At 44.8% G+C, this 21,507-nt stretch overlaps 1 protein-coding gene across 1 annotated transcript; it reads left to right on the top strand.

Moving 5' to 3' along the window:
- Nucleotides 1-2,080: 2,080 nt before the first annotated feature.
- On the top strand, nt 2,081-3,284 carry LOC123124189 (protein MKS1). Its single transcript, XM_044544852.1, has one exon. It carries the CDS (start codon nt 2,220-2,222, stop codon nt 2,952-2,954), a length of 735 nt encoding a protein of 244 aa, XP_044400787.1. The 5' UTR covers nt 2,081-2,219; the 3' UTR covers nt 2,955-3,284.
- The last annotated feature ends 18,223 nt before the right edge of the window (nt 3,285-21,507 follow it).

Below are 21,507 nucleotides of genomic sequence, written 5' to 3'. Positions count from 1 at the left end.
TAAACTACATCAACGACCATATCCGCACCAACCATCTCTTGACAGAACAAGCGCAACGAGAAAGTTTCTTCAACAGCAACGCCTTCAGGAAGGAAACGACGCTTAAACGTCGCCGTCACTGGACCCGACCAACAAAGGTCAGACTCTAGGTTTTCACCCTGAAGAACAAGTCCGAGCACATCCGAGCAATGCCTTCATCAAGGTAACGACGCAAAAACATCGCCATCGCCAGGTATAACCAATTCAGGTCAGACCTAGGGTTTTCACCCCGGAACTCGAGACCGGGTACTCAAGAAGCACCACCAAATCAAAGTCATCATGTTGTCGCCACCACTTTCCGCGATCCCAGCAGCTAAAAGTGAGGCACAGTCTTTACATGCCGGCATGGCTTGCCGCTGCACAACCATCTCCTCTGCGTCAAGCCGTCATCCATAGAATTTATCTCACCGCTGAATGCAAACTGGCCAGATTGAGAGCCACCGAAACTCCCAATGGAGCCTTCCGGTTACATCACACAACCTCGCCAGTGCGAGCTGCTGGCAACAACCAGTGGATCCTAAGAAAAACTCTCATGAAGACCCTTGAATGGCCACTGCAATCTGCGGCTCGAGTGGCCGGACGGTGCCGCCATGGTCAGGACGAAAATTGCCCCCTCGCATCGATCGGACGAACCACCTGCGGCCAAGTGACAAGCATCGGTCAACCGATGTAAGTCCCAAGGCGCCACCACCAACCTCCTTCGGCCTTGTGATCTGCCGGCGGCAACAGCGGCGAGCGTCTTGGGTCGCTTGGGAAGATGACCCTTATCACCAACGCTGCCATGCTCAACGTACTGGACAGCCGGAGGAAGCTTCGGTCCGAACCTGCATGATCTTGACCGCAGGCTGCTGGAGGAGAATGGATGGTCATCTCCACCCAGGCCATTGCCAAGGCATCACCATGCTGCCCAGTTCAGAATCCCAGATCGCTCTAGCCATTGACCTATGCATGTCCCTGTGCACAGATCGCCTGCCGCTGCATGTCCATGCGCAGATCGCTCTAGCCTTCGGACGTTGCATGAAGATCGCTGCTGAGTTGTTGTTCACCTCGCGCGCCGTTCAGCGCCTTGCGTAGAAGCCATCGCCCGGAGCCCCGCCGCCGCCGTCAGCCACACAGGCTTTGCCCGGCAGCGTCGTCCGGCGGCGGCGAGGGAAGCGAGAGAGGTGGGGAGGTCCCGAAGAAACTGGATCGGGAGCCGCCCGTGCCGTCCGTCCGGACGACGCAAGACAGATTGTCTCCTGCAAGCGAATCCTATGAGTGAATATTATATGTGGTGAGCTAATCTAGGTCGAGCATTCTAAAGCTGTGACTGGCCGCACACTCATTTGCGACAGACGACTACTAACACTACGGTATAAGACGGAGACGCGCATCGCCAAAAAAGTTGCAACCGGCCGCGCTCTTTGCTGTGACCTGTGGTGGTACACTATGAGACATGGATGCGTGTCACCGGCGATGCTCCGAGCAGCGGGGCACTTTGGCAACCCGGGTGCGGCGTGCTAGCAAGAGAATGAGATGAGGGACGTGTGCGGCCGGCGAGGCGGTGAGTAGTGCTGCAATGGTCGACAACACCTACTGCGGCAGGCGGTGCTGGAGCCGGATCTTCTAACTTAGAAAAGGTGAGTCACGGTGCTATGATGCTCGTCTAGTGTAAAATGAAGAAGGAATGTTAGGGACTATTAGCAGGCTATATACTTTTGATAATTATATGTAGATATAAAAAATCTAAAATTAATTATAGCTCACCATCAACTTGTTTATATGTAATTACTATGAATGTACGTACTAGATTTGTAATTTAAAAATTAATTCAAGTTATTTCAACCTTAATTGTTTGGATTAATAGAAGAAAATTTAGGGTACAGTAACTTTTCTGACATCCGTGGTGTATGTTAGAGGATCCGGCGCTATGGTACCATCGGTTAGCCGTACGGTAGGTGGTGATCGATCGGTACACCCATCGGTTAGCCGACGGCTATCACCGGCCTAGTATTATTTTTGGGAAGCGCACACGACTTTTCCTCGTCTGTTGAGGTCAACAAGACACACCTCGCCCCGTGGCTTCCTCCTGCTCCCGTTGATTTCTTGGCAGCGTCCGTCCGCAGCTAGAAACCAAAGCACACTCGTCTTCTTCCTTCCCCATTCTGTCAGCTACTCTTCTTCCTCCTCCTCCTCCTCACATGGACGCGTCATCGTCGGAGGACCGTCAGTCGCCACGCAGCAGGCAGCTGCAGCTGCAGGGCCCGCGCCCCCCGCGGCTGTCCGTCAGCAAGGACTCCCACAAGGTCAGGAAGCCGCCCGTCGTGCCGCTGCCCTACGGAGCCCGGCAGCAAGCCCCCAACAACCGCCACCAGCAAGCTCAGCCGCGGGCGCCGGTCATCATCTACGACGCCTCGCCCAAGGTCATCCACACCCAGCCCGGCGAGTTCCTGGCGCTCGTCCAGCGCCTCACCGGCCCGGGCGCGCCGGCTCAGTACTCCGCCGAGGAGGCGGCGGGGTCCTCTGCCATGCCGCCGCAGTTCCAGCCGCAGGAACTGCCTTTCTCGCCGGCGGCGAGGTACGCCGCGATCGAGAGGTCCGTCCGGCCGCTGCCGCCTGGGCCCGCGCCGTACGCCGCCGGCTCCTGGCTGGACCTGGATGGCTTCGCGGAGGTCCTCGGCCCGGGACGGCCCGGGATCCTCTCGCCCGTGCCGTCAGCGCTGCCGGCGGCGGCCTCGGCGGGGCTGTTCTCGCCGCTGCCGTTCGACACCAGCTCCCTGTCCTGGCTCAACGACCTGAGCCCGTTCCTCGCCTCCGCCGGCGCCCGCGACGCGCCGCCCTTCGCCTCGAGCCCTGGCGGCCTGCTGCTTGCCACGCCCACCGTGCCCTCGCCGGGGATGATGATGCGGTTCTTCAGCGACTTTCCGGACCTGTAAATTAACCTGATTTGATTTGATTTGTTTTTTTCTGCGTCCGGGTTTAAATGGCTGCCGGAGGACCAGGGAGTAGGTGTGCTAGTGAGCTTCGTCTCTGGGTAGTTGGCTAATCAATCAGAAAAAAAATACTACTCCTCCTGATTGAGTATTAAGTTGAGTAGATAGACATCGCTCCTGTTAATTGTTTGACATTGTCAACTGATTGAGTAGTGTAGGTTTGTGTTAACCTTGTTTCAAGATTATTGACTCTTGGGAGCCAACCACCTTTGGTGGGTGGTTCTTTCAATTAATTCTGATTGTGTTACTTGTAAACGAAGGTGTGATATGTTGTTTCTTGTCTTGTTTCTTATTTTAAGTTTGATGGTTATGCTTTGAAAGCCTTGTGTTACTTATTTGGATATAAGACAAAATTGGGCTAGTTTGGAATCAGTTTAGCTGCACATCAGTCAGCTGATTCAAATTCGGCGTCAATCGATTTTTGAAGGAAGGAAGAAGGAAGGAGAGGGGGGGGGGGGGGGGGGTGCTCACCGGAGAGAAGGAAGGGGCCGCCATCATCACCCCAATGTCTATCTTAGGGTTCAGGGTGGGGGCAGTGGTGTGGGGATTCGCAGGAGATAAAGCTTAGTGCGGGGGCCCTAGAGGGATGGTCGGGGCGACGGAGGACCGGCGGTGGGAAGTGGTTCCGGGGAGGGCGGCGAGGTGAGGCGGCGCTCCGCGCCGCCCGCCGGTAGTGGCTGGCGGCTCAAGGAAGGAGATGTGTCGAGAGGTTGAAGAAAGAACGTGGGCCATTGATTTCACATCCAACGGTTCAAGAATCGACTGACCTCAAATAAAAAATTCAGCTGGCTGATTTCTAGCCATTCCCGTTTCGAGTCAGCTATTCGTATGACATGTGAAGTCTGATTCTTATTGTAAGGTGCAAGTCCAAGCCATACATATATTGAAGGAGGAGCCAAATTCCATGCGGTGACTTGTTTGCGGTATCAAGTTCGGATGCAAATGATGGTATAGCACCGCTCGACTACTTTTGCGGTTCTTGTGTTTTCCTCCATTTGAGGAGTTATTTACCCAAAACCACCACACTTAGGGCTAGGGTAACAACTTGGTACCACATTCAAGCCAGGGCATAAAAAACCACCAGGAATGCGCCTAATGCATAACGCAGAACACTTATGCTGGAATTTAGTCACGAAAACAGCGAAAACGATAGGTGAGGCCCGCCTGTCAGGCTGATGTGGCGTGCTTATGTGGACAATTTGCTGAGTTGGACAAGGGTCCCACCTGTCAATGACTCAAAGGGGTCATCTCTTTTCCATTTTTTTCTTTTTCTCCTGGGCATTTTTCTTCCCGGGCATTTCAACAAACAGGTAATGGGCGCTTACCTACGCGCTGCACGCCGCCGGCGCCGCTCGCTGGTCGGTGGTCATCCGACCTGGCCACCACTGTCAAGTCGCTAGAGCTCCCCCCATTGTGCCTTTCTTTTCCTTCCTCCTTGACCTCTCTCGCTCAAACAGGAGCCGGCTGCCATGCCCGCCGCCATGGATGAACTCGACCTCGCCGTGCTGCCCCGTCATCACCGCACTGCCCCAACCCTCTGTCGTGCCTGGATCCGACAAGTTTTGGTCGCGAACTCGCTCGCGCCGTGGTGGAGCGCCACGGTCGTGTTCGCCAAGAGGCCTCTGGCCGCGCGTGCCGTCGTGGAGCGCCACGGCCGCGCCCGTACTCGCGCCGCCCGCTGGGAAACCCTGGCCGCGCGCGCCGTCGTGGAGCGCCACAGCCGAGCTCGTGCTCGCGGCGCCCGCCGGGAAATCTTGGCCGCGCGCGTCGTCATGGAGCTTCGCCCGCGCCCACCAGAGTACCTGGCCGCGCGTGCCGTCGTGGAATGCCATGCCCACGCCCATGCTCGCCGCGCCCGCCAGGAGGCCCTGGTCGCGCGCGTGCTCAAGGATGCACAAGCGGCGGCGGACGGAAGAACACCAGGCAGGGGTAGTCGTGCTTCTCTTCGACTCGGCGCCGGCACCAGGCAGGGGTGTGGGCGGCGGGGCGGATCCACGCTGGATCCGGGCGACCGCTGGTGCCCGATGCTGCATCCGCCTCCATGGAGGTAGACCGAGGTCCAGCGGGACGGCTCAACGCAGATGGTAGGTGGCCGTGGCGGTGGGGCGGCTCGCCGGTGGTGGGGTGGCTCGCCGAGGTTGGGCTCCAGCGGCGGCGCGGGATATGGCAGTGGTTGGGTCTTTCTTTTTTTTGACAGGAAGAGAGGGGAAGAAGAGATGCATCTGACAGGTGGGGCCTTGGGCCACCTCAGCCAATTATCCACATAGGCAAGCCACGTCAGCCTGACGGGTGGGGCCAGCTTGTCGGTTTCGCTGTTTTTATGGGCAAATCAAACAATCAGTGCTTCGCGTTACGTATTAGGCGCATTCCTGGTGGTTTTTTTGTGACCTGGCTTGAATGTGGTACCAAGTTGTTACCCCAGCCCCAAGTGTGGTGGTTTTGGGTAAATAACTCCCATTTGAGTCACCAAATTAGACAAACCGCTTAATTGCTCGTGCGTATGGGAGCGTACATATTTTAGTGATTCAATATTGGTTGTGTCTAACATATACCTTTCGGTGTTTATACTTCTTCTTTGGCGTTGTCATCTTTTTCTTTTCTTAATACAATAATGCACGTGCGTTGCAACGGGATATAAATATTCTAGTAAGTTAGCTTATGATTTACCTGCCCATATATGCGATTGTGTAAATAAATGTTCATCAAATTATGTCTGTGATTTACCTTATATTTTGATCAGAAGTGATTTACCTACCCATAGTATGCGATTATGCAAATAAATGTTCATCAAATTCTCCCCGTGATTTATCTTATATTTTGATCAAAAGTTTGGTAAGTAAATTAAGATGAATGATTATTATACGGGGAAGGTTGTACGAAGGGATGGTGGAAAGAAAGGTGAAATGGAAACCTTACATTCTTTTTAAGTAGTAGAGATTCCGTCCATTTTTTCAGCTCTCCGCCCCCTTACACATGGTCGCTACCACTGTTTTTTAGCAAATGGGGTTTCCTCCCAATTTGTATTAATAGAAACCAAAGAGATATGCCTTTTTCACCACAAACCAAATTATGATTAACAGCCAAACAACTAAGAAAAGCAGCTAGCAACAAGAAGATCTGGGGCACAACCCTGTCTCCTTGATCGTCTCCCCGACAAACTACCATTGCAATCCAACAAAGCCTCAACAGAATATAAAAGCAGACTCCATTACAACTCATCCAAAACAATAAGCTACGCATCAGGTGTGTTCTCTCGCGTAGTCCACCTGTCCTTTTACTGTGTCGAGGTGAAAATCGTGCTGTCGAAGGGAGAGAGAAAAGGAGAGAAACATATGCCCACCCCAGGAACGACCCTATCTCCCTCTCCCCGATCCCTCTCCCCCGTCTGCCGCCGCCACCACTCAACGTCGGCCTTCCCCACAGCCGCCGCCACCACCCGCGCCTTCCCCCACATCTGGCGCACCCACCCCTTCTCTCCTCTACTCACCTTCTCCCCACCACCGGCACCGGCGACCTCCTCCATGTCCCTTGCCGCAGATCAATCAGCAGGTCCGAATTTGATGCAGGCTCAAATCTGGCACACCTACAACGCTGGTTCCACTCGAGGACATCATGGAGAAGGTGCTCTAGCCCTCGTGTCGCAGTCATGGATTAGGTGCTCTTCCCATCTCTTCTCTCTATCTCTGTGTATGTGTTGCATTTGATTCAAATTGAAGTTGGTGCTTTGTTTGTGCAGCTCCCTCTCTTTTTGCTGCTGGAGAACATCTCTCTGTGTTGAATTAAGTTGGTGTTGCTGCAACCTCAATGCCCCCATAGTCAGCCCTAACCCTGGCCCTTCCTTTGGCATGAAAACCAAGCAGAGAGGAGGTGCAACACATGTAGTCCTTCCCCTCCCCCTTCTCTGGTTTCAAGTTGGTGACAGGTTCTGCCCAGTTTTGCTCAACGGGCAGAACAAAATAACTGCTCTTGGTCCTCAAATTTCTGGTCCAAGTTATACAGTTAGTGTGGACTATTCACAAAATATGTTCTTTCATGAAACTGATTGTGTTCTTTCATGATAGATGACACGTCTCCAACGTATCTATAATTTTTGATTGTTCCATGCTGCTATATTATCATTCTTGGATGTTTTACAATCATTTTATAGTCACTTTATATCATTTTTGGGTACTAACCTATTGACATAGAGCCCAATGCCAGTTGCTATTTTCTACATGTTTTTTACATCGCAGGAAATCAATATCAAACGGAGTCCAAATGCAGCAAAACTTTTTGTGGATTTTTTTGGGACCAGAAGACATCCAGTGGGCCGGAGAAGCACCTGCGGGGTGCCCCGAGGGGGGCACAACCCACCAGGGCGTGCCTAAGTGGGTTGTACCCACCTCGGGGGCCTCCCGCACCGCCTCTTTGCTCTATAAATACCCCAATATTCCAGAAACCCTAGGGGAGTCGACGAAAATCAATTCCAGCCGCCGCAAGTTCCAGAAACCACAGATCCAATCTAGACACCATCATGGAGGGGTTCATCATGCCCATTGGTGCCTCTCTGATGATGCATGCGTAGTTCTTTGTAGACCTACGGGTCTGTAGTTAGTAGCTAGATGGCTTCCTCTCTCTCTTTTGATTCTTAATACAATGGTCTCTTGGAGATCCATATGATGTAACTCTTTTTGCGGTGTGTTTGTTGAAATCCGATGAACTTTGAGTTTATGATCAGATCTATCTTTTTATCCATGAAAGTTATTTGAGTCTTCTATGAATCTCTTATATGCATGATTGCTTATAGCCTCGTATTTCTTCTATGATATTTGGGTTTTGTTTGGCCAACTTGATCTATTTATCTTGTAATGGAAGAGGTGCTTTGTGATGGGTTCGATCTTACAGTGCTTGATCCCAGCGACAGAAGGGGAACCGACACGTATGTATCGGTGCCATTAAGGATAACAAGATGGGGTCTATTTCTACATAAATAGATCTTGTCTACATCATGTCATCGTTCTTATTGCATTACTCAGGTTTTCCATGAACTTAATACACTAGATGCATGCTGGATAGCGGTCGATGTGTGGAGTAATAGTAGTAGATGCAGGCAGGAGTCGGTCTACTAATCTTGGACGTGATGCCTATATAATGATCATGAAGTTCTATCAATTGCCCAACAGTAATTTGTTCACCCACCGTTTGCTATTTTTCTTGAGAGAAGCCACTAGTGAAACCTACGGCCCCCGGGTCTCTTCTTTATTATATTTGCCTTTGCGATCTATTTTCCTTTGCTTTTATTTTCAGATCTATTAAACAAAAAATACAAAAATACCTTGCTGCACTTTATTTTATTTGGCGTTCGATCTATCAAACTATTACAACTTTCTCTCGTCCGTTTGCCAATTTCTGGCACCGTTGCCCAAAAGGGATTGACAACCCCTTTAATACGTCGGGTTGCGAGTATTTGTTATTTGTGTGCAGGTGCTGTTCACGTAGTGTTGCGTGGTTCTCCTACTGGTTCGATAAACTTGGTCTCATCACTGAGGGAAATACCTACCGTTGCTGTGCTGTATCATCCCTTCCTCTTTGGGGAAATACTGACGTAGTTCAAGCAAACATCAAAAGGGATTTCTGGCGCCGTTGCCGGGGAGACATCATCAACATCTACCAGGTTCCTAATCACAAATCTCATCTCTTTGCAATTTACATTATTCGCCATTTGCCTCTCATTTTCCTCTCCCTCACTTCCCAAAAATTTGCCGTTTTATTCGCCCTCTTTTTCGTTCGCGTTTTCTTGCCGGATCTATCCTTGTTCTTGCTTTCTAGTCGTAATGGCTAGCGTGTCTACTCCTCCTTTGTCACCAGATTTTGGAGTTTTATACTTCAAGCAACGACAAGGAGAAAATTTGAAAGATGCTTGGTATAGGCTAATGGAATCTTATCGTGTTTGCAACCTAAAGGGAGATGCAAAGATTTTACTTCATAATTTTTACATAGGATTGGCTTTGCATCATAGACAACTCCTAGATTTTGCAGCTAAAGGGAATTTTATCGAGCTTGATGCCAATGTTGCCTATGAAATTTTAGAAGGAATTCTGGGGTTCCACCTAAAAAGAAGGGGTTTTATTTCACCCCAGAGGGGGTTCAAATGTTGTACAAGCTTGGTGATTTGCATAAACATATGGTTGAATTGCAAAAGTATAATAAACCCCTCAAACATCTTAATGGTAGTATCAATCGCATGAATACTTTGATTACTCTTTGCAATAAGCGATTGGATATCTTAGATCTCAAGATGGTTTCTTTTCCTGAGAATTTAGGGAAGCGTAAAGAGCCTCCCGGGTTTGAGAAAGCCCTCACAAAAGTTGCCAAAACCACGGATGACAAAACGTAGATCCTTGCTTTATGCCTAGCTAGGGGCGTAAAACTATAGCGCTTGTTAGGAGGCAACCCAATGAATAAATTTATTTTTGTTTTTTGCTTTCTGTTCTTGAGTGTTTGCACAATTATGCCTCTGTTATGATTGTGTTTTTTGCGTTTTAATTAATGTTTGTGCCAAGCAAAGCCTTTAGGATCTTGTTGGGTGATAGTTGATTTGATCTTGTTGAAAAACAGAAACTTTTGCGCTCAGAAAATTAATTTTCAAAAATCACAGAAACGAGCTTTTGCTCTGAATTTTTTACACAAGATTGATATACAAATTGCCCATGTTGTCCTAATTTTTCAGAATTTTTGGAGTTATAAAAGTATTCGAAGTTTTCAGATTGCTACAGACTGTTCTGTTTTTGATAGATTTTGTTTTCTTTGTGTTGTGTGCTTGTTTTGATGATTCTATGGTTTTCTTTGAAGAGTTTTTGCCATAGAAAGGTGGACCCATGCCTGTGGGTTGGATTGTCTTGGTTTGGTATGGCACCTGCTCCTGGACTTCCTTGGTCCAGCGCTGCTTGGATCCGCTAGTTGTTCGATCTGCTGGTTGGTATACCTGTTAGATCTTGTTGCCGTGGTGGACAGAATGGAGGAACACAGTGAGGTGCCCCCATTAAGATAAGCTCCCGTCTGCACCACAAATCAGTTTGATTAGATTCACATCTCTCGGCCATCATCCAAACATAGCACAAAAAACTGCCCGGCAGATTGCAATAAACATGTTGTTCCTTACCTACTAGATCAATCAAGTGGGGCTGGATCCAAGTCCAAATTGAAGAAGAACCTCCTCATGCACAGGGAAAGCATCGCGTCTCCCGTCGTCGTCGCCCAAGCTGCCGTGGTGGACAGAGTGGAGGAACTAGGTGAGGTGCCCCCATTAAGATAAGCTCCCATCTGCACAACAAATCATCCAAACACAACATAACAACAGACAACACAACAAATTGCTCGGCAGATTGCAATAAACATGTTGTTCCTTACCTTCCCTACTAGATCGATCAAGTGAGGCTGGATCAAAGTCAAAATTGAAGAAGAACCTCCTCCTCGATCATTCATAGGGAGAGCATCGCCTCTCCCGTCGCCGGCGCCCAAGCTCCAAGTCCAAGTCGCACGCGAACCCCGCACGCGGACTGGGGACTACTTCTTTCATATTTAGATATGACGGCATGGTGGAGAGAACAATCTCTAGAGGGGTGCAGCCGCGTGGTCCATGGTTAAACGAGAAGCCCGTGTCGCGGATCGGTGAGGTGGCGCAAGCCAAACCGCTGACGGGCATCCCTAGGCGTGCATTCATCTCGTTTAATGAGGCTTGTTTCCAATGCATAGAAAGCTAGTCAGGCGACCTGGTCGTTTCGTTCCTTAATTATTGGCCGAAGTCTCTCTCGCTTCCTTATTTGCCCAAGCATTGGGTGGCTAGCATTAAAAAATTACTCGCATGCCCATGTTAACTGTGCACATTGCAACTCCATGCACTGGTGCGCGTCGGTCCCAAACAAACGGTTTTTAACCCCTTTCCACAACGGCATTTGGAACCGTCGCCAAGTGAGTGTGGGCGATAGGGGGGTCCTTCCCACACGACCCAGAAATCCTCGGGGATAGGCCCTCCTGGGATCCAGGCTGGGGCCGTGTGCGATCGGGCGAGGCATCGAAACCCAATCATTTCCGTAGGTATGTACATCCCACACGGTAATCCGAGAAAATCATTTTCGTAGGTATGTACATCCCTGATACGTCTCCAACGTATCTATAATTTATGAAGCATTCATGCTATTATATTATCTGTTTTGGATGCTTATGGGCTTTACTAAGCACTTTTATATTATTTTTGGGACTAACCTATTAACCGGAGGCCCAGCCAAAATTGTTGTTTTCTTGCCTATTTCAGTGTTTCGAAGAAAAGGAATATCAAACGGAGTCAAAACGGAATAAAACCTTCGGGAGAGTTATTTTTGGAACGGAAGCAATCCAGGAGACTTGGAGTGCACGTAAGGGAAGCAACAAGGAAGCCACGAGGCAGGGAGGCGCGCCCTACCCCCTGGGCACGCCCCCACCCTCGTGGCCCCCCCTGACCGACTTCTTTCGCCTATATATGTCCATATACCCTAAAAACACCGGGGAACACAATAGATCGGGAGTTCCGCCGCCGCAAGCCTCTGTGGCCACCAAAAACCAATCGGGACCCTGTTCCGGTGCCCTGCCGGAGGGGGGATCCCTCACCGGTGGCCATATTCATCATCCCGGCGATCTCCATGACGAGGAGGGAGTAGTTCACCCTCGGGGCTGAGGGTATGTACTAGTAGCTATGTGTTTGATCTCTCTCTCTCTCTCTCGTGTTCTTGAGGTGATACGATCTTGATGTATCGTGAGCTTTGCTATTATAGTTGGATCTTATGATGTTTCTCCCCCTCTACTCTCTTGTGATGAATTGAGTTTCCCCTTTGAAGTTATCTTATCGGATTGAGTCTTTAAGGATTTGAGAACACTTGATGTATGTCTTGTCGTGCTTATCTGTGGTGACAATGGGATATTCACGTGATCTACTTGATGTATGTTTTGGTGATCAACTTGCGGGTTCAATGAACTTATGCATAGGGGTTGGCACACGTTTTCGTCTTGACTCTCCGGTAGAAAATTTGGGGCACTCTTTGAAGTACTTTGTGTTGGTTGAATAGATGAATCTGAAATTGTGTGATGCATATCGTATAATCATGCCCACGGATACTTGAGGTGACATTGGAGTATCTAGGTGACATTAGGGTTTTGGTTGATTTGTGTCTTAAGGTGTTATTCTAGTACGAACTCTATGATAGATCGAACGAAAAGAATAGCTTCATGTTATTTTACTACGGACTCTTGAATAGATCGATCAGAAAGGATACCTTTGAGGTGGTTTCGTACCCTACAATAATCTCTTCATTTGTTCTTCGCTATTAGTGACTTTGGAGTGACTCTTTTTTGCATGTTGAGGGATAGTTATATGATCCAAGTATGTTATTATTGTTGAGAGAACTTGCACTATTGAAAGTATGAACCCTAGGCCTTGTTTCCTAGCATTGCAATACCGTTTATGCTCACTTCTATCATTAGTTACCTTGCTGTTTTTATATTTTCAGATTACAAAAACCTATATCTACCATCCATATTGCACTTGTATCACCATCTCTTCGTCGAACTAGTGCACCTATACAATTTACCATTGTATTGGGTGTGTTGGGGACACAAGAGACTCTTTGTTATTTGGTTGCAGGGTTGCTTGAGAGAGACCATCTTCATCCTACGCCTCCCACGGATTGATAAACCTTAGGTCATCCACTTGAGGGAAATTTGCTACTGTCCTACAAACCTTTGCACTTGGAGGCCCAACAACGTCTACAAGGAGAAGGTTGCGTAGTGGACATCAAGCTCTTTTCTGGCGCCATTGCTGGGGAGGTTAGTGCTTGAAGGTATATCTTTAGATCTTGCAATCGAATCTTTTAGTTTCTTGTTTTATCACTAGTTTAGTCTATAAAAGAAAACTACAAAAAAATGGAATTGAGGGTGCCTCATATGCTTCATCTTTTTAATGTCTTTCGTGAAAATGATGTAAAGGAAAATTGTGCTCAAGTGCTAGAAGAAGAATGCATTAGAATGTTTGGCACTAAATCTTTGTATGATGAGCATGATTGCAATGTTGTTAGTGTGAATTCCCTTAATATCCATGATGCTAATGATATGCAAAGCCACAAGCTTGGGGATGCTATGTTTGATGAAGATGATATTTTTAGTCCCCCAAGTTTTGATGAGAATATTTATTTTGATGATAGCATGCCTCCTATTTATGATGAGTATATTGATGAAAGTGGGTTTCGAAGAGTGTCAACTTTAGGAAGTAATGATCCCACAATTTTGGAGGGTGTTGAATCTTATTGTGATAATTATGAAAGTGGATTTGGAGAGGTCATGACTTTATTTAGTGATGAATCCACTATTTCGGAAGAGGTTCCAATTGATTATAAGAACAAAGTTACTCCCTATGATGATTATTGTGATGACATGTATGCTATAAAGAATAATGATAAACATGAAACTTGTCAGCATGATTTTAATTTTCAATTGGATTATGCCTCACATGATAGTTGTTTTGTTGAGTTTGCTCCCACTACTATTCATGAGAAGAAATTTGCTTATGTGGAGAGTAATAAAATTTCTATGCTTGTGGATCATGAAAGGAATGCTTTATGTGATGGTTATATTGTTGAATTCATTCATGATGCTACTGAAAATTATTATGAGGGAGGAATATATGCTTGTAGGAATTGCAATAATATCAAGTTTCCTCTCTATGTGCTTAAAGTTTTGAAGTTATGCTTGCTCTGCCTTCCTATGCTAGTTGGTTATTGCTCCCATAAGTTGTTTGCTCACAAAATCCCTATGCATAGGAAGTGGGTTAGACTTAAATGTGCTAGTCATATGCTTCATGATGCTCCCATTATGTTTCAATTCTTATCTTTTATGTGAGCATCATTGAAATCATCATGCCTAGCTTGGGGCGTTAAACGATAGCGCTTGTTGGGAGGCAACCCAATTTTATCTTGTTCCTTGCTTTTTTGTTTCTGTTTAGTAATAAATAATTAATCTAGCCTCTGTTTAGATGTGGTTTTATGTTTTAATTAGTGTTTGTGCCAAGTAGGACCGTTGGGAAGACTTGGGTGAAGTCTTTATGATCATGCTGTAAAAAACAGAAACTTTAGCGCTCACGAGATTAGCTGCCATTTTTTACAGAAGAGCGGTTTTAAGTTGATTATTTTTGCAGAAGATTAATAGAAAAATTCCTCATGTCTACCAATTTATTTCAGAATTTTTGGAGTTCCAGAAGTACACGTTTGATACAGATTACTACAGACTGTTCTGTTTTTGACAGATTCTGTTTCCTATGTGTTGTTTGCTTATTTTGATGAATCTATGAGTAGTATCGGAGGGTATGAACCATAGATATGTTTGAATACAGTAGATATTACACCAATATTAATTTAGAATGAGTTCGCAACAGTACCAAAAGTGGTGATTTATTTTCTTATACTAACTGAGCTTACGAGTTTTCTGTTGAGTTTTGTGTTGTGAAGTTTTCAAGTTTTGGATAAAGATTCGATGGACTATGGAATAAGGAGTGGCAAGAGCCTAAGCTTGGGGATGCCCAAGGCACCCCAAGGTAATATTCAAGGACAACCAAGAGCCTAAGCTTGGGGATGCCCCGGATGGCATCCCCTCTTTCGTCTTCGTTCATCGGTAACTTTACTTGGAGCTATATTTTTATTCACCACATGATATGTGTTTTGCTTGGAGCATCATTTTATTTTGTTAGTATTTGCTTTCTGTTATTTAGAATAATGTTTTGCATCTCTATTTTCAATAAAAATGTCAAGGATAGCTTTTACCATGCTTATTTTGCAAGTATACATGTTGCTGTTTCAAAACAGAAAGTTTACCGCTGTTGCAAAAATTCTATAGAAAAGTTAGAATGTGATAAAATGTTGAAACCTTTTGCATAATAAGATCTGATAAATTTACTACAGTGGGAAATTTATTTCATAATTTTTGGAGCTAGGGAAGTATGAATCTTGCTGCATTCTTTACAGACTGTCCTGTTTAGGCAGATTGCTGTTATGTTTGCATTGTTTGCATATGTTTGCTTGTTTAATGATTCTATTTGAGGATAGGACTATTAAATATGCAGAGGCATTTAGTATGCAATGTTGAATAATAATTTTAGTGATTTTTTACAGTAGAAAATGATAAGGTTTTTGCATTGGTTTATACTAACTTATCTCACGAGTTCTTGTTGAGTTTGGTGTGGATGAAGCTTTCAAGATTTAGGAAACCGTGATATGAGAGGAATTAAGGAGACACAAAAGCTCAAGCTTGGGGATGCCCAAGGAACCCCAAGATAATATTTCAAGAAGTCTCAAGCATCTAAGCTTGGGGATGCCCCGGTAGGCATCCCACCTTTCTTCTTCAACAATTATCGGTTAGTATCGGTTGAGCCTAAGTTTTTGCTTCTTCACATGATGAATGCTATCCTTGAAATGTCGTTTTATTTTGTTTTGCTTGCTGTTTGAATAAAATACGAAGATCTGAAATTCTTAAATGAGAGAGAGTCTTCACATAGCTACATAATTATTTAACTACTCATTGATCTTCACTTATATCTTTTTGGAGTAGTTTGTCATTTACTCGTGTGCTTCACTTATATCCTATGAGTAAATGGTTGAATGATTTGAATGTCATAAATCTTAAATTATATATGTTTTATATGCTTACCCCATTGGGAGTAATGACTTCACATCTAAGAAGTAGAGGTGGTAAATTTATTGAAGGTTAGCAAACATCGTATTGGTCACTTGAACAATTCATGAAAGAATATTGAAGGAAGAGAGATTTCACATACAAATATACTATCTTGGACATCTTCTATGATTGTGAGCCCCATTAATTATTTTCAAACCTGAGAAAATTAGTTGAAATTGGACAAGGAAGACAACATAATGAGTTATGCTTGGGTATATTTGTATAGAAGTTATATTGTTATAGATCCTCCAACATGTGGTGCTTGCTATTTAGAATCTTTTTGCTAGCCTAAATATCTGTACTAAGCGGGAATACTGCTTGTGCATCCAAATTCCTTGAACCAAGTTTCTTCCATGAGTGTCCACCATATCTACCTAGATGCGGTATTTACCTGCCGTTCCAAGTAAATTTGCATGTGCCAAACTCTAAACCTTCAAATAATAATCTGTTTTGTATGCCCGAATTGCTCATGTAGCGACTAGGGGCTGTCAGTATCTTCCATGCTAGGTGGGTTATTCTCACGATGAGTGGACCCCACTCATCATTCACGAGAAGATGGCTGGTAACTGGGATGCCCAGTCCCATGATCAAAAGATCAAAATCAAATCAAAATAATTGCAAACAAAACTCCCCTAGGAATGTTGATAGTTGGACGGCATCCGTTGTTTCGGACAAGCCGTGGAGTGTGATTGTTGGTGGAGGGGGGGGGGGGGTAAAAAACTTTACCATTCTGTTTGGGAACCGCCTATAATGTGTGTAGCATGGAAGATATTGGGAACTCTTGGTTGTTGTGTTGACAATGAAAGCATACCTCTCAAAATTATTTTCATCTCTGTTTTAAAGCTCTGAGCTCTGGCATCTCTCCAAATCCCTGCTTCCCTCTGGGAAGGGCCTATTTTTTTACTTTTATGCAAGAGTTAGTAGTATTCCTTCTCATTCCAACCTACTCTTTAGTTGGCAAGCATCATGTGATGGAAGATCCAAGCATATATGGCCATTCAAATATATTTGATCATGAATTATTATTGTTGACAATTATCTATATTATAAGTAAGTTGGGAGGCGAAACATTAACCCCTATCTTTCTCTGTGTTTGATGGATGCTATTTGTTCTAAAAATATGCTTTGCGTGGTAGCAATCATGGAAGACTATATGATAGTTGAGTATGTGGGATTTGCTAAATCAAAGCTCTTACATAGACCCTTCCTGAAAATAAGATGAATTGCAGTTGTTTGATGACTGAGAACATAGTTTTTTAGTTTTCAAGAAAGTTGATGATCTATACTTTAACATGTGAATAGTTTGTTACTTGATCATGAGAAGTTTTATGAGATGAGCTACTGTTATGACATATAATGATGCTAGAAAAGGTGATTGAAAATATCATTGATTAAACTTATGCACCTGCTAGCATTCACACTTCATAAATTATTTCTTTTATCATTTACCTACTCGAGGACGAGCAGGAATTAAGCTTGGGGATGCTGATACGTCTCCAACGTATCTATATTTTATGAAGCATTCATGCTATTATATTATCTGTTTTGGATGTTTATGGGCTTTACTAAGCACTTTTATATTATTTTTGGGACTAACCTATTAACCGGAGGCCCAGCCCAAATTGCTATTTTTCTTGCCTATTTCAGTGTTTCGAAGAAAAGGAATATCAAACAGAGTCCAAACGGAATGAAACCTTCGGGAGAGTTATTTTTGGAACGGAAGCAATCCAGGAGACATGGGGTGCACGTAAGGGAAGCAACAAGGAAGCCACGAGGCAGGGAGGCGCGCCCTACCCCCTGGGCGCCCCCACCCTCGTGGGCCCTTCGTGGCCCCCCTGACCGACTTCTTTCGCCTTTATATGTCCATATACCCTAAAAACACCGGGGAACACAATAGATCGGGAGTTCCACCGCCGCAAGCCTCTGTAGCCACCAAAAACCAATCAGGTCCCTGTTCCGGCACCCTGCCGGAGGGGGATCCCTCACCGGTGTCCATCTTCATCATCCCGGCAATCTCCATGATGAGGAGGGAGTAGTTCACCCTCGTGGCTGAGGGTATGTACTAGTAGCTATGTGTTTGATCTCTCTCTCTCTCTCTCTCTCTCTCTCTCTCTCTCTCGTGTTCTTGAGGTGATACGATCTTGATGTATCTCGAGCTTTGCTATTATAGTTGGATCTTATGATGTTTCTCCCCCTCTACTCTCTTGTGATGAATTGAGTTTCCCCTTTGAAGTTATCTTATTGGATTGAGTCTTTAAGTATTTGAGAACACTTGATGTATGTCTTGCCGTGCTTATCTGTGGTGACAATGGGATATTCACGTGATCTACTTGATGTATGTTTTGGTGATCAACTTGCGGGTTCAATGAACTTATGCATAGGGGTTGGCACACGTTTTCGTCTTGACTCTCCGGTAGAAACTTTGGGGCACTCTTTGAAGTACTTTGTGTTGGTTGAATAGATGAATCTGAGATTGTGTGATGCATATCGTATAATCATGCCCACGGATACTTGAGGTGACATTGGAGTATCTAGGTGACATTAGGGTTTTGGTTGATTTGTGTCTTAAGGTGTTATTCTAGTACAAACTCTATGATAGATCGAACGGAAAGAATAGCTTCATGTTATTTTACTACGGACTCTTGAATAGATCGATCAGAAAGGATAACTTTGAGGTGGTTTCATACCCTACAATAATCTATTCGTTTGATCTCCGCTAGTAGTGACTTTGGAGTGACTCTTTGTTGCATGTTGAGGGATAGTTATATGATCCAAGTATGTTATTATTGTTGAGAGAACTTGCACTAGTGAAAGTATGAACCCTAGGCCTTGTTTTCTAGCATTGCAATACCGTTTACGCTCACTTCTATCATTAGTTACCTTGCTGTTTTTATATTTTCAGATTACAAAAACCTATATCTACCATCCATATTGCACTTGTATCACCATCTCTTCGCCGAACTAGTGCACCTATACAATTTACCATTGTATTGGGTGTGTTGGGGACACAAGAGACTCTTTGTTATTTGGTTGCAGGGTTGCTTGAGAGAGACCATCTTCATCCTACGCCTCCCACGGATTGATAAACCTTAGGTCATCCACTTGAGGGAAATTTGCTACTGTCCTAGAAACCTCTGCACTTGGAGGCCCAACAACGTCTACAAGGAGAAGGTTGTGTAGTAGACATCAATCCCACACGGTGAATCCTAGAAAAAAAATTGCGTTTGTATGTATATCACACACAGTCAATCCAAGGAATATGTTTCTGTTCTTATATGCATCCCACACAGTCAATCCAGGGAAAACGTTTCCGTTCGTACGTACATCCCACACAGTTTTATGTGTAGGCTCGCGTGTGAAAGGTGTAACTATCACACACGGTCTGCCTTGGTTAACTGTTTGCTTTTATCAACTATATCACATACGATTTGATGAAGAAAACTGTGTGGCATTGGGCTATCCATCATAAGCGCTTTTACTGCTAGAACCGTTTGCAAAGGTCCATGACCATCTATTCTCTTTTTATTTTTGCCTGGAATTTATTATTCGAATTGGAAATTTTGAAATATGAAACGTTCAATTCAAATTCTCAGCACAATGGTTCAACAACGAATCCATAAATAAAATTGCCAGTACAATATGTCCAGTAATTACAGGATTAGGCAGCAATTAATTATGATGAACCATAGTATTTAAAGGCGGTAAAGGTGAAGAGACAAGTGTAAATCATTTTGACTGCCGACGGTGTTGAAGAAGTGGAATGCACATAATGTGCCTTCCTGCATGCCATAGGCACGAACCACTTTTGTGCAACCCCTTGTGACGATCGCCCGCCCATCCTTCACCGCCTTCAGGAAGACTTCTAGAGCATTACCATGGTAGCATGAATTATATACTTTAACCTTAGTTGCCTCCACTCCGGTCATGTAGTTTGCAAGGTAATCATCAGTAAATATCTTTTGAAACCACTGAAAAGAGAAAAATGTCAGATACTGAGGTCTAATAGAGTAACTTGTTGTGGGAAGGGGAAAAGGCAACACATTACTTACCATCCTAAAGTTCACTGTTGTCTTCGACAAAGTGTAAATAAAGAGCTTAATTCCAATCACCCATTTCTTTCGCCTAACAATCTTTCTTAGTTTCCTCACTTGACGCTTGTTCATGAATATCTCATTGCCCCATACGCAAAAGGGATCGAAGCGTGGATCAGTACCGCTCATATATGTACCTACAAGCAACCAGTAAATGTTAGAAGCTAAACTGAGATTGCACAAATGATGTAAAATACAACTACCTATGTTCCTAAGTACAAGTATTTTTTTGAGATTTCAATATGAACTACATACGGATGTATATAGAATTATAGATATAGTTTAGATTAGAATCTAGATTCACTCATTTTGCTCCTTATGTAGTCTATATTGGAATCTCTAAAAATACTTATATTTAGGAATAGATGGTGTATAAGACATGGGATGCAGCTAACCTCGACGACAAACAACAACATCGCCCATTGTGGCCCTGTGTAAGTACATGGAAAGCCAATGTTAACTACAACAGGGTTAACATCCACCAAAAATAGCAAATGGTAATAAAATGGCAGCATCTGTAGTGATATCTTCATTTCGAAAGAGTAGCATGGTAGCAAAGGGACGGATTAAAAAATGGATACAACTGTTAATTGCAACAGGCTTAACAATATCCTAATTCGTGTTTTGTAAGTTTGTAGCCATTGAAATACAACTCTTTAAAAATGGATACAACCGTTAATTGCAACAGGCTTAATGGCCATTGAAACCGGTACTGATAAAAATGCAATTTGCAGAGTTAAACGTCACAGGGCAGGTGCTGCCAGAGTAGATAATGGCCCAGTTGTCTATAAAAAGGTAGGGAAAATAGCTAAAATGTGTTAGGCATGTTTACTACAACATGCTTAATACATCTACGTACAAAACATAGCCATTAATTGCAACTGGTATTGGTAAGATTGAACTGGTGGGTACATACTTGGTAAGTCCTGAGAGGTAGTTGCCGGGGCACTTCATCTTGGCCAGAGCCCGCCCAAAGTCAGCGGCGGCGGAGGCGAGCTGTTCCTCCGGGTCGAAGCGTGGATCAGTGCCACTGACATGTGTACCTACAGGCAACCAGTAAATGGTAGAAGATAAACTGCAATTGCACAAATGATGTGAAATACTGTAAGACATGGGATGCAGCTAACCTCGACGGCAAACAACAGCATCGGCCGTTATGACCCTGCGTAAGTACATGGACAAGCATGTTAAGTACAACAGGGTTAGCATCCACCAAAAATAGCAAATGGGCAGCATCCCTAGTATATCTTCATTGCGGAGAGTAGCATGGTAGCAAATTGATAGATTAAAAAAATGGATACAACTGTTAATTGCAACAGGCTTAACAACATCCTAAGTCATGTTTTGTAAGTTTGTAGCCATTGAAATACAACTGTTTAAAAATGGATTCAACTGTTAATTACAACAGGCTTAATAGACATCGAAACCAGTACTGATAAAAATGCAATTGGCATAGTTAAACATCACAAGGCAGGTGCTGCCAGAGCAGAGAATGGCCCAGATGTCTATAAAAAGGTAGGGAAAGTAGCAAAAACGTGTTAGGCATGTTTACTAGAACATGCTTAATACATCGACCGTACAGAACATAGCCATTAATTACAGCTGGTATTGGTAAGATTGAACTGGTGAGTACATACACTGGTGCGCGTCGGTCCTAAACAAACGGTTTTTAA

This window comes from Triticum aestivum, chromosome 5D (assembly GCF_018294505.1).
Source record: "Triticum aestivum cultivar Chinese Spring chromosome 5D, IWGSC CS RefSeq v2.1, whole genome shotgun sequence".
Taxonomy (NCBI): Eukaryota; Viridiplantae; Streptophyta; class Magnoliopsida; order Poales; family Poaceae; genus Triticum; species Triticum aestivum.
The sequence above is the reverse complement of the archived record's forward strand: the minus strand, read 5'-3'. Positions and strand labels throughout refer to the sequence as shown.

Coding starts and splice junctions, on each gene's coding strand:
- LOC123124189 (XM_044544852.1), top strand. CDS start 2,220: ATGGACGCGTCATCGTCGGAGGACCGTCAGTCGCCACGCAGCAGGCAG.